Below are 14,060 nucleotides of genomic sequence, written 5' to 3'. Positions count from 1 at the left end.
TCATTTATTGCACACTGTGATGAATGCTTATGTAGCACCACTAAAGCTAAGACTTGTTCCATTGCTAATTCATAAAAACTCAGGCCTGTATTCCCTGGTTGCAAGTTGGGGCTGCAAGTGTTAGGCAACTAGTTATGAACACCTGGGTGTTTGGAGGGAGGTGAAAGTCTCCAACGAGGTTCGGGGTATCACCCTGAAGCTCTGGACCTTTTAAGCATCGACAACCCTAAAAGTATGCATAAAGGCAATCAATTGTAAGCATTAAAATCTACATACACATACATGTAAATACATTGTTTATAGATCATGGTAGGCAAAACTCTTCCTTTATTCTATGAATGATATAAAACTCTTGACACTACAGATTTCTGTAAGGGACATTGAAAGAACAAGAGCTAATACTTTTTTATTGCAATAACTCTTGTTCTGTCAATGTGTCCATGGCATAAACCTTTTACAACTGATTCTGTATCTATTTCAGCATTTTTATATGTATAATATTATAAGATTATTTAGACAGCCTGCCCCATAGTGCTTCTCATCAATGTTTTGATTCGCTTCAATGCAGAAAAGGATCACTCACTCACTGCATTAGTGGCGGGCAAAAGCAATACTAAATTAGTGAGCCTCTCCGCTACATCGCTAGTAGTGCTAAAGGGCAACTAGCGCTAGAGCACTAGTAAATTAGTTGTTGGAAAATCCAAGTGATTGAACTTAAATAGCAATTCTTCGTACTTAGCCGCCGAAAATCATTAAAAAGTTGGAGCAAATCAGCTGCCCCAAAGAGTACGGGTCTCTGAAAACTCGAGATTATTAGTAGAAGCGGATTTATAGTTTTATCCATGACTTGCTTTGTTTGCCAGACTTATAGAAGGTAATCTTGTCCGGTAGGTACATAGACTGAGGAGATAACTGAGAAACCTATTCTGTAGTTTTACAGCAGACTTTATATTCTCTTTCTGCATTGACTAAGAGTTATAAAAAAGCACACTAAATGAAACAAGAGTTTTTGAAAGGAGCTTTATGCTTTTAAAAAAAGCATTATGCAAAAAAGGAAATGACAACGCTCCTATTTTAACTAGTTGTGTGAAAAATAGCAAAAACTTAGAGTGTCTTTATTGGCAAGCTTTGAGCTAGTTATTTTTTGGTAAATTAGCTTTAGTATAATAAAGTCAGTGTTGTTTTGTGGTATACAAATGCTAAATAAACCTTTCTAAAAAATATTTCCCAATTACCATGCTTAGTAGCAAAGGGTGGGTTCTCAACGGTTTTAACCATGAAAGCGAAATCATTCTACAAATTAAAAATTGACTTGTCTTTTTAACCAATTCTCTTAGCTGATTTTACTGCCAACTTGCAAAACTAAAAGAGATCCGTGTTGTAGCTAAGCATCTACTACTTTAAAATTGGTCTATGATTAGTTGGGTAGTACATAATTATTTTGGCTGACTTTGATGCCTATTAGTATCCACTAAGTATGCACTACTTCACAGTTGGTCTACCACCAGCATGTATCAAAAACAATGGGAATCACATCACAAACCTAATAAAGTGTTGGATTTGGGAAATGCAAATTTAATAGACGCTAAACACTTTAGTGGTAATAAAATTAACTGCTCAAGTACAAGGGTGACCTAGGCAGCTGAAGGCACTTTTGTCTGTCTTTCTCCTCAAGAAGTTCTGGCACTAGGGAAACAGTAAGTACATGCACATGTTGATGCAGAGATCTAACTCTATTAAAAATCAGTTATACACCATGTGAGTAGTTTCTGCTTGACATGAAGATTTAATGAATTAGGTGTTTGGGTATTGACAACACTCACTGCTAGATTCAGCCTTTTAAGAGAGAACTCATGAGTTGTTTATTTTTAATGATAGTCAAATTATATTGGGTACAAATAAAGGTTATAAGAAACAATTTATAGCAGCTAGTTAGATGTTTGTCAATTATTGTACTAAATCAAAAAAATCATGCAAAAGATAAAATAGTAAGTGTAATCACTATACTTATTACAATTGTGTCATATTGAAATATGACTGATGAATCTAAATAAAAAATTAATATTATTCATGAAATTTATAGTTTCACACAGTCCCACAAAGTGTGACAAAAGGTAATAATGAACTTGCGTCTCTTAGCCAGGGTAATCTTACATGGTTTACAAGCAGAACATCGGCGCACAAAATCATATCACAGTCGGTTCTGTTTATAGAGATGAATCATTCGGATAGCAGAAACTCACGTACTTCCAGTTGCCTCCATTCGAAAGAACAGGTCAATAGAATAGGAAAGTGTTGACCAATATATGGTGAGTTATTAGTGGTTAATCTTAAACAGACACACAGAGTTGCCATCCCATGTAGTAACCGCCAGCTCATCTTGTCCTCTCGCACTGATTTGTCCACATAAGTCTGGTAGATTGTCATTACTAAGCTCGATTAGCCTCTCACCTACCATGAAATATTATGTTTTTTAAATATAGTGTAAACAAGATAAATGTTAAACTCTTTTAGTACAATTTTTGTGTTTTTGCACAGCCACCTACATAAACCAATTGCGAATTTTGCATTTCCACAAATCTGCATTAGCTCAGAATTAACAAACATTAACGACTTGTGAATTAGCATAATATGTTTACGAAATATCTACAAACCTATATATATATTCACAGTAAAAATATATTCAGACCAGGTGAATGCCCGGCGTTGCTCGGGTAATAAAAGTATTTATACAGAAAACTTATCTTTATTTAACATATAACAAACATATATCTAAAACAGTTACTACTCTAACTTTCACACTTCATATCATGAAAAAAGTGTTTTGTGTAGTTTAAATAAATTAATATAAAAAATAAAGCAACTGTGAAGGTTTTCAAACTTTGTCAAACAACTGTAACTTTCACACTTCATATCATGAAAAAAATGTTTTGTCCAGCTCAAACAAATTAAAAAACAAAATAAAACATTTATAAAGGTGTTTAAATATAAATTTAAAATAATTACCAAGTATTATCTAAATTAAGTCTGTTTTGCTACGATTACAATAAAAGATGATTTGGGAATGGTGCAATTAATATGAACTGAGAAAACAAAATAAAAATCCTGAATATGCTGAATTAATAATAAATATTCGTGCATAGAAGTGTGTGTATAAAAAAGGTTACTGTTCTTGCAGAAGCTATCCATCAAAAGTTTTAATATGACGATACTGGTGCTTCTCGATACCGGTGCAAATTTAAAAATAAGATATCAGACTGTCTTTCTCTGGTACTTTGTCTGACTAAACGAAGAGAGAATTTAGAGGCTATTCTACTCGAAATAATACAATTGTCTGCATGAAAAGTGTTGGTCTTTACCGATTTAGCAGTCAAATCTTACAAAAAACGGAAAAAGAAGTGTAACAGCACATTTGAAATTGAAACGGCACATTTATCAATTACAAATTGAAAAAATTAGGTAACAGTAGCAAAAAATTCTTTTTTAAACAGTTTCAAAAAATAACAAAAGCAAAAGGTAATATTAGTTAATAATCAAAAGCACACATTTAGCGTGTGCATATGGTATACAGCGTGTAATAAGAGCGATAGAATCGTAAGAACAGCGTAGCTTGCAGGTTAAGTGCACGGTTTGAAACTTGCGGTTGCAATCTTCGTGAGTTCAAATCTAACATTTAATGGGGGTCCTACCGCACAAAGTTGTCGTCAGAATAGTCACTTTTAAAATCACTGTCGTCACTTTTAAATTCACTGTCGTCACTTTTAAAATCACTGTCACCTTTTTCAAGTTGGTAACCAAAACAACCTCTTTTTTCACATTCGTTATTTTAATACAAATATCTGTTCTGGTGGCACTGGATTGCGTTAAAACCCTGAAACTTGCTCAGTTTGAACTTCTGCTAACCAAAAGCATGGCTCAACCAGTGACCTTCACAAACTTATTAGTAAAGTTAGGGAGCGTTGCTGATGACTCCGCGAAAAGTGACAGCCGTTGTAAGCTTTTAGGGCTACATTTCTTGTACTAAAAATAGACCGAGATTGTCTTTAATAATCACTGTCAGTCACAGACTTAGAAACGGATTTGCTGTCAATGTCGTGGCATTTTAATGCTGTTTACTTTAGTTATTTGGCAGTCTATAAATGCTGGACCAGATGCTTCAAACCAAAACTAGTGAAGTTTCGGTTGAACGTGTTGATTTATAGACAAATAATAAGTCAGTAAAGGTACGGCTACCCGTAACAAATTTTTTGTTGGTTCTAACTGAAATCACGAAATGATTGAAACTCACAGAATTATTCTGCGCTTTTGCAATTAGTATAGTCCAATGTGCTGAAATGTGCTGTACACTATATGACTTTATTGTACCACTGCGAGTGAAGAAGTGAGTGCCTACTCATACCATAATCTCAAACAAGACAAGAGAGACAAAAGGGACACAGCGAATGACATAAGAGTAAGGCTTACTGCCAGTAATGATTACATAAGGCAAACCACCATTATGTAACAATGCCCAGCTACAAGCGCAAGCTGTATGTCATGACTCTCTTCTCGCACCACAGCTCCCCCTAATCCTATAGATCACAAACCCCTTTTGTCCTTTTACTCTACGTAAAAATCTGCTAGCCACTTTGGCGGCCTACGATCTCGTGTTTCACTTCTACTGGTAACTGTGTTATCTACCACCGATACTGGCGGGTGACTATTACTGCGTACGGCCAAATCACTATGCCTTTCAACATCTGCCAAATCTGCTTCTACACATTCATCATTCTGGATAATCTCAATTTCCCTGCTATCGTCGTCCTCACTTTCTCTGATGACGAGTCATCTTGTCAACTTCCACAGCAGTGTTTGATACCAGTGCAGTCACTGTACCTAACTTCCATACAGATGTGCACTTTACATTTGCTGGCTTGACATATACCTGATCACCTACTCTGAATGGGTTACAGGTCACGTCTCGCTGTCGTCGCATACCATCTCCCTCTCCAACTAATCTATGCAGTCTAGGCACATACGCATACAACTTCTTTGCCGGCACCACTCCTTCAGCATTAGGTGAATTGTTGTAGTAGAATACCATGTCACTGATACTACCACCCGAGCGTGCAGCCATACACTTGATTGTCCTGTGGATTCTCTCAACTATTCCGTTACCAGATGCACGATATGCACAACTATATATGTGTTCTACTCCCCATGTTTGCAACAATGACTCAAAACAATTGCCACGAAAGCAGGGTCCATTGTCTGAAAGCACTTCGACAGGAGGCCCTCTTTCTCTAAACACGCGAGCTAGCTGTAGTGTCACTGCATCTTCTGTCTCATTTTGTAGTCTTACCCATATTGAAAATCTGCTTGGACCACAATCTATAATAGTTAGGTATGGTACATTTCTGTAGTGACATATATCTGTAGCAAGCCGTTCCCAAACTCCTTCTACCTCCAAATTTCCCTTAGTCCATCGCATGGGGGCAGGATCCACTCTTTGACATGCCGGGCAATTTTCAACAATGTTTTTTACAGCCTTCCTGCTCACGCGTTTACCTAACCTTTGCTCAGCAATATACAATGTTCTGGCGATCCCAAAATGGTGCAGGTCATGAGTTTTCCTCACATCGTCATAACTAGCGGCATTATCCACTACTGCTACATTGGCCACTTTAGTAGTATTCACTAACCATTTCTGCCTTACCCTGGTTAACACATCAGCTTTGTTGCTGGATGAGTTAACCAATTTGATGGTTAACTCCACCTCACACTCATCAATCAGCTGTGCAATTAGCCCCAACCTACGCCTCACTATCATTTCGCACAACCCGCTAACCTTCGGTCGATGACTATCCGTTATAACAGACTGCACCCATGCATAAACTGACTTGGAATCGGTTACTACAATTAATCTTTTCAGGTTCCATTTCATGGCCAAATTTAATCCCTTCACCACAGCATCCAATTCTGCTACATTTATGTGTGCTCCATCATCCTCTTTCCTTAACCAAGACGTATCCTCAACCACAACATCACCTACTTCTATACAAACCCCAATAGCAATGCTACTAGCATCACACCAAACTGTTCCATGGCCACAGCCTGGCACCGTCCATACACCTCCGACGGGATCATGTTCCTCTATGTATTTCAATGTCTTATGAAGCATCCCTACCACATCATTTGGTATGTCGTTATCCCACTCAACTACATTTGCTAAGCGCTTCATATAACTGTATGACACGCGCAGCCAGCCCGCTACTGGATAATGCCCGATTAGCTTGCCACAAACAGAAAACAGCTCTCGTTTTGTAACTTTAGCGCCCACTGCTGGCAAGGGTCCATCTCTCGACCATCTCACTTCAGCACCATTTGTAGTCACCCTTAACCCTAATACCCGTGCATCAGACAATGGTACAGGTTCCTTTGTGACTAACCCAAAACTGGACAAATGATGCTGCACTCGCTTTGCAGACACAACAGCCTCATTGACAAAAATGTCGTCGACATAGTGATCAGTAACTTTGGCCACAATTTCGTCTAGCGCTAAAACTTTTTGTAGTATAAGTGACTGTCATGCAAGTGCCAAGTATTATTGGTACTTTGCCAACAAACATTATGCTTTTTAGCTAAAGCTTTATACAAGCTAATATTATATAGTACTGTCTCATTATAGCTATTAATAATGCTTGTAGCTTTTTACAAAGCTTTTCTATGACCAAACATATAAATACTTGGGTTTTCTGTTATCAAATCAGTTGTCTCTGGAGTGTGCAATAAACCATTTCTCTAATTTAATACTCTATTTAATTGCTTCTGTGCAGAAACATAACAGTGACATAATTTTTGGAGCCACTATTAACCCAAACCCTATTCGAGTCATGACATACAACTTACCCTTGTAGTTCACAGCCTGAAACCTATGGAGGTCTCCATGTACATGTAACTGCAGGTAAGCTTTCTTTAAATCCAAAACACATGCATTGTCACCAAGTTTACACCAATTCCTTAGTTTATCCTGGCACAGTGCGACATCACACCCTGGATGATTGCTAATGTAACTGTTTAATTTTTTGCTATAGTCCATCTCAGGGCGAACATTGGTTGGTTTGTTTGGCTGGGCGGCAGCCATTAGCGGTATGACTCCTGCTACCTTTCCATGTAATTTCTCATTGTGAGGCTGTAGCCATCCATTGTTAATCCATTGTTCTACTTCCAGCTCGTACGCCTTCCGTTTGTCTTCAGCGACGCGATACTCGGCACAATTGTTTCGCAACACAGGCTCTTTTGCTAACCACTTCCAGCTTACTGTCCACTTTGAGCCATCGAAGACAGCGTTAAAGTCTTTGTCCTCGATTACTACTGTTTCCTTTTCGTTCATAAGTAACTTTTGTTGATTTTCAACTACTCCAGCATTGATCACTCTGGTAGATGCCATGAAACTCACATCACAGCTTTGGGAGACCACCATGCCACCAAGTCTTATAATGGCATCCATACCGAGAATCATGGAACAGCCACACACCAAATACGGCGCCACGAGACAATTTAGCTCAATTGTTTGACCCTCGGCTGTCACTTGTAATAATGTTTCTCCTGCACATTTACCAAAATGTCCATTTAGCATAGTCACTAGCTGAGGTGGCCCTTGCAATTGTAACCCTAGTCGGCGAATCAAATCTTGGCGTATAACAGACTGTTCACATCCGCTATCAACTAATGCCACATTGTCACGTCCTTGAATTTCAACAGATTTGAATGGTAACATTCTGCTTACTTTAGGGCAGGGGGGAGCATCCAACAACGATACTCCCCCTTTGTCGTTTCCCTGTTCTTGTTTACAGTGTCGGCTGATGAGACCAAATTGCTGGCATCTGTAACATTGAACTTGCCGCCTTGCATTGTTGTGGTTGCTCGCACCACCCTGGCAATAGGTATGCCAAACCTTAGAACATCTGTAGCAAGTACTGTCCTTCTTTGTATAGCCAATAGCACAAGAACCAGCATCTGTTGCTCTGCTGGACATCATCATTCTCGCTCGGCTAACCAGATCCGTCAAGCTTAGCTTCTCCACAGATGCTACAGATTTTAGCTGGGTAGTGATCTCATCGGGTAGCCCAGCAACAAAAGCGCATTTTAAGAGCGGTTCCGATTCTGTCTGGCCAATTAAGGCCACTAACCTTCGTAAATCGGCCAAGTACACCTCCACAGTTTCCCCATCGACCAATGTCCGTGTTCGTAACTGTTCGTATGCACTAAAACTATTACCACTGAATGCTTGGAGTAGCTCTTCTTTTAGCTTCGTATAATTGCCTTTAGTACTGTCATCTAGCCGTTTATAGACAGCAAATGCTGGCCCGGAAAGAAATAATGGCAAGAATGATACCAAATCCTCTATTTTTGGAGCTTTGCTATCAACTCGAGTTTGTCGCACCACTCTCCAAAGTCCCCACTAGTTTTATCTTCATAACGCTGTACTAAACCTGAAAGCTTCACTGTCATAATGCCAAAATAGCTTGTGCTGAAATGTGCTGTACACTATATGACTTTATTGTACCACTGCGAGTGAAGAAGTGAGTGCCTACTCATACCATAATCTCAAACAAGACAAGAGAGACAAAAGGGACACAGCCAATAACATAAGAGTAAGGCTTACTGCCAGTAATGATTACATAACAAGGCAAACCACAATTATGTAACAATGTCCTGCCACAAGCGCTAAGCAGCTATTAATGAACACATAACAAGGCAAACTACAATTATGTAACAATGCCCAGCTACAAGCGCAAGCTGTATGTCATGACTCTCTTCTCTCACCACATCCAAGAGACCTATAATGACACACAATAAAAGTGTAAGTGCAATTCAACATAGTACACAAGATGCAACTGCTTAGATTGCATTATTGTATGTATTTATTGTTTGGACGCTATAGCTACAAATTGTTTATTTTTTAATTGCCTTTCCTTTTTAGCAGCAAAGGTTTTGTGGTAGAAAAAGTTGCCATCTTTAGCGCAATCAAATCGGTTGCATCGTATTTACTATGGTAAATTTCCCCAATATACTTCTTGCGTGTTGCATTATGTTCTCGGACTACATAAATTTTAAAAAATTATTTTGCTAGAGTCGTGCTCGCTCACCAAGAATAGCGCAACTTAAACAGTTACATCGTGTGTTCTATGTTGAATTTCTTTCATACTTTTGTGTGTCACGATACATGTCTTGGGCTATACTAATTGCTAAAGCTGCTAGAATTGTGCTCGCTAGTAAATTGTTTACAGTAATCTGTTAAAAGCGTTTCGTCGACGAACTCGGTGGGCATGCACAGCTCAAATAATTTTGTGAATTTCGACCGATTAATTCTGCATTTTTCGTGATTTCGGCCAGAACTCAGAACCAATGAAAAATTCGTTACATGTCGCCGTACCTTTAGTACCCTAGGACACTTATGTATTCGCGGCATCTAACTTTCGCGTTTTCGGGGTGTCATCCTCTCGCGAAAGTTTCATGTGCGAAACTAAACTATCATAACAAACGAGCGAAAAAGCGGAACTAAATAGCTTTGTTCATTGATACTGTAGAATGGAATTTTATAACGACATTTATTTTAACGTTTTTAACGTCCACTATAGCATCGTTAAAATATAAACCAACAAAATAATTTGACTGTCAAAATTTATTACGTTATTATTTTGCAATTAATTATGATTATTTTCCCATTAAGAATGATTTATAATGATAGGAATTTGATGTCAATGCACACGAATTAGTAGATTATCGTTTGCTGGGGACATCAATCAATGCAGTGAGCACCGTGTGTTGAAAGAAAATAAGACACATGCACTGGCACTCGCAGTACTACACAAGCAGCATGACTCTGGAAAGGTTTGGATTCACCACTGACACCTCTTCAATAACTTGTAATTTTTTGAGATTTGTTTTGTTTTAAGTGATGTGACTGACGAGACGCTTTTAAATTAAAATAGGCAAAACATGACCACAGTTAAAATGCTCAGAAATAGACATCTTTTTCTTTTGAGCGTTTTAACAAAGATCAATTTTGCGGATTTTATTTCAAGTTCATTCGGAGGCTTTTACGTTTTCGATGGGACATGGCCAAGCGGGTGTTTGGTAAAACTTAATCTTCTGCAAACCTTTATAAAAGTCGTTAACAAAAATATTTTGCCTCTGATGATAATAATAATGATGCCTAAGAACTACTAGAAGTTGATGTTTGTCTCTATGGCTTGGAATGAAGTGATATTCCACAGCGATAAAAACCGCGTCCATGGCCGTTGGGCAAATACCTTTTCGAATAAATGATGTTGAGGTCGAGTTATCTGAAGGAATTTATCATTGCGTTGGAACTGACCAAACAAATCCGTTTGAGTTGACCTTGTGTTTGAGAAGAAATGTTACATTTTATCTGAGGGCGAGTCATCCGAGTTGGACTGCACTTACCGTAAAAAATTCCCAAAAAGTTGGGGCGGCTCAGCCGGCCAGCTAGCTGCCCCAGTGAAAACGAGCCTGTTGATAGTCCAAGAAACAAATGGCAGCAAGCGATCAAATTGCATTATCAACCTTGCCCACACCATTCTACCTGCGGTTCACAATTACAAACTAGTCACAAATTGAAATTTTTTTTATCGGTTAACTGAACCTGAGGAATCTAATTATGTTTGTTCCACCGCATTTATTTTCACATCACTATATTTTCGCACTCATCAGAGCTGCGAAATTAAGTTGCTCCGAAATTTTACTCTGCGAGCTACTCACGAAACTAAATACTAGGGAAATATAAGTGTCCTAGGGTAATCCTACTTACATAATCACCGTCACCTCGTCACCTACATTGATATATAGTCGTCTCGTCTGTCACTTTTTAAATATCCCTGTCGTCGGGTCATCAGAATCGTCACAAAACATGGGAGGACCCTCTTTAATGCTTCAGAATGCAAGCTTTCAATTCCAAGATTTTAATAGCTATTAATAGACAGACATACCAACGGACATACAGACGAACTATGAGATTTATATATACAAATTGGTTATGAAACAATTTTCAAACAGTTAGGACAATTAACAGGGGTAAAAAAATTGAATAGCGGCAAAATAGCACACACTTCATCGCAATGTTGCTGATGATGCTTTCTAAATATTTATCAAGACTTCCAAAATCTTGTGACAAATTCCTTAACCTGAGTTCTATCACACTATAACCTTATATACATCTATAAATTATAAAAAGGAAATGTGATATTGGTTGGTAATTGCTCATTTCACCAATACAAAAACAATGTTTTGCAACATCACCTATCGGAAAACTTTAATTTCTATAAATATATTGTATGGCGTTTTTTTGTCTAACATTGTTACAAGGTTTTTTAGTTTAGATTAGAAACCTTTCTTTGTTGAAGCACTCATCTTCATTTATTTTAGGTTTCTGCTATCGATAATTATGTTTGGCATAATGCAAATTTATTTGTTAGTCAATTTTACATCTTTTCAGAGCTCCACTTACAGTTTGTTCTATATTCATAAGGCGTTATATAACTCTGCATTGTTTTATTCTAGCTTTTTCAAATAGCTTTCAGGTTATCTTCACACTTCTACCAGCAAAATAAAATAGTTAGCGTTTATGCTATCCAAATTCCAGCCCAGATAGATGGATTTTAGTTCAAAAACCAGCTTTTTTGTATTCGGTATCATCTGATTTGCTACAAGGTTATCCGGAACAAGTAGTATTGAATATTTTCTGTTGTTGAAAGGGCTTTACCAATATATTGTTAATTTGAGCTAGATAAAACAAGTAACAACAGAGGCATGAGTCAAAACAGAATGCCACATTTTGTAGTGAAATGAAATTTGCGGCAACAAGTAATGCGGCACTCGAAGGGTTTATTTTTTTGTAATAAACACTACTCAAGTAGTTTTGAAATTGTTTCACACCTACATGGAGTGTGCATGAGGTGAAGGTAAATCATTCTTTTAAAAACAACAAACCTTCAGGAGAGACGATGTAGATAACTTTTCTTTCATCAGTAGTGACATAAATTAATTCATTTACATCAGAGGTGACAGCACTTGCATTAATCAGTGTTTCAGAAGTCCAGATGGTGATAAGCTGGTCATCTGCTATTTTGTATCTTACTAGAGAATCTGAATCTGTGCTGGTTGAAAGCAGGTCTCCGTCTCGCAGGAAGTGCAGATCACATGAACATATACTAGGAGTTAGAAGTCTTGTTGATTTAGTAGAGAAGGTGTAGAGTACTAACTTCTTCTCATCAGGGTTAGTAGCAACCAAGTAGTCTTTACTAACAGCAGCTAATGGTGCCGTATTACCCGGATATTCGAAGGAAAACAACTTCTCTTTTTGGCTGACATCAGAGAGGCACTGATAAACAGTCTTCTCGTTTCCAATGCTTTCCAGGATATAAAAGTTGTTGTTGTATACCTGAACAGACGTAACTTCTTGGCTTAAACTGCTGGTCATAAACTTGACCACTTCTGAAGAATCTTTATTCAGGCATTCCACTCCATCAGCACATCCCAAAATGAGTTTTTCATTTGCCAAATATGCAGCGGAGTAACAACTACTATTAGTAGAGTGTTCAGACATAAAAGTCAGTGATGTGGGAGTAGCAACCAACTTCGGCAATTGAACGAATTGTTTACCTGGAACAGTCAAACATAGCTACATAATAGAATGAGCCACTGTTACAAATAAACTATTTGTGTTTATTTGTATCAAATACTAATCAACTATTACACAGTTGTAAGACTAAGCATCAAGCTTTTCACCTGTAAGACTCAGTATAAATAAATCAGTATAAAGAGTCATACTTTTAAAAAGCAGTACTGTGGTCACTCAAAACTATTTTTTCTACTAATCCTTGATTAGCTTCACTCACCAGTGTGTATGAGAGCTGGAGTCCTTGTAAGTGGGCAGTCAATCGTTACATCTGTGTTATTCATCAGCTGATCTGTCATCTGCTGCTTCTGCTCCATCTTCTCAGTCACATGACTCTCTCTCAACCACTTCCGTACTTCTGTACATGACTCTTCCAGTCTCTCTTTCTTAGCCATCAACTCTGTGTTGTATGACTCTACTTGATCTATCAGTTCTCTCTGGTACTCATAGATCTGCTTCTTTAGTTTCTCACTTTCCTCTCTGATCATTTCAATCTGAAACCAATCATAATCAAGATGGTATATGATATAAACTGTACTTCTGGTTATAGAAAAGGCAATTAGTACATCAAACTACCTGTTCATCACTGACTCTTTCTATCATCTGTATTCTCTTAGCACACTCAACCTCCTCCTCATCTAGAACTTTCCATATCTCTTTGTCCGTCTTACAAATCTCTGTTAACTTCTCACTAGCAGAATGGAGTAAGCTGTCAAAATGGGCAGCTATTTCTTTTTTCAGGATGTTCAAAGAGCTGAACATGTGATCAGTAGAACCTTCTATGAAAAGATAAAAGAAAATTAAGATAGTCTTAGAAATTGTGGAAAAAAATTACAAAACAAAGAAATGAATAAGTGATCGAGCAAATTGCGCCAACACCTAAGAGATAAATAGTGTTGTTAGCTTAAAAAGAAGTTTAAAGGTTTACTTGCAGCAAAATCCATATTACAGTTATTTGGTATTAAAAAATTCACCATGTCTTACCCTGCTGTGTTGTAGGTGCCAAATCTGTAGAAATGTAATTACAAGCTCCTAAAAGCTAAACAACGAACAGTTAATCACAGCCATCTCGGAAACGCCGTAGTGTAGAATCTCTTTATTTCGATGACGTTCTCAAATATTTTGGTTATTTTTTTGACGCATGATGTTATCACGTGAATTGAAAGGCCAATAAAAGGCTCAATATAAAATGTCTCATAGCGTTAGTTTATGACAAACACTTCGAGTTTTACCGAAAAGACCGTATCAAATATAAATGCTCGCTAATCATCTAGTCGTAATCTGATCGTGTGAACCCATACTTCTTGCCAAACAGCACGAACAATTTCTGCAGCCTTTTTCGACTATTCCAGGTGACCAACAGGCTCTTCATGTTTAT

At 37.7% G+C, this 14,060-nt stretch overlaps 1 protein-coding gene across 1 annotated transcript in view; it reads right to left on the bottom strand.

Annotated features, from left to right (window-relative positions):
• Nucleotides 1–12,141: 12,141 nt before the first annotated feature.
• The window catches only part of LOC137400843 (tripartite motif-containing protein 59-like), a 135,249-nt gene continuing 133,330 nt past the window's right edge, over nt 12,142–14,060 (bottom strand). The window contains exons 5-7 of the mRNA XM_068087185.1: nt 12,903–13,176; nt 12,334–12,666; nt 12,142–12,215 (exon numbers count right to left, since the gene is read on the bottom strand). Of these exons, the coding sequence (XP_067943286.1) occupies nt 12,142–12,215; nt 12,334–12,666; nt 12,903–13,176 (681 nt within the window). The remainder of the gene's footprint in view (nt 12,216–12,333; nt 12,667–12,902; nt 13,177–14,060) is intronic.

Source organism: Watersipora subatra, chromosome 7 (assembly GCF_963576615.1).
Source record: "Watersipora subatra chromosome 7, tzWatSuba1.1, whole genome shotgun sequence".
NCBI lineage: Eukaryota > Metazoa > Bryozoa > Gymnolaemata > Cheilostomatida > Watersiporidae > Watersipora > Watersipora subatra.
Note: the sequence above shows the minus strand (reverse complement) of the source record. Positions and strands in the feature narration are given on the sequence as shown.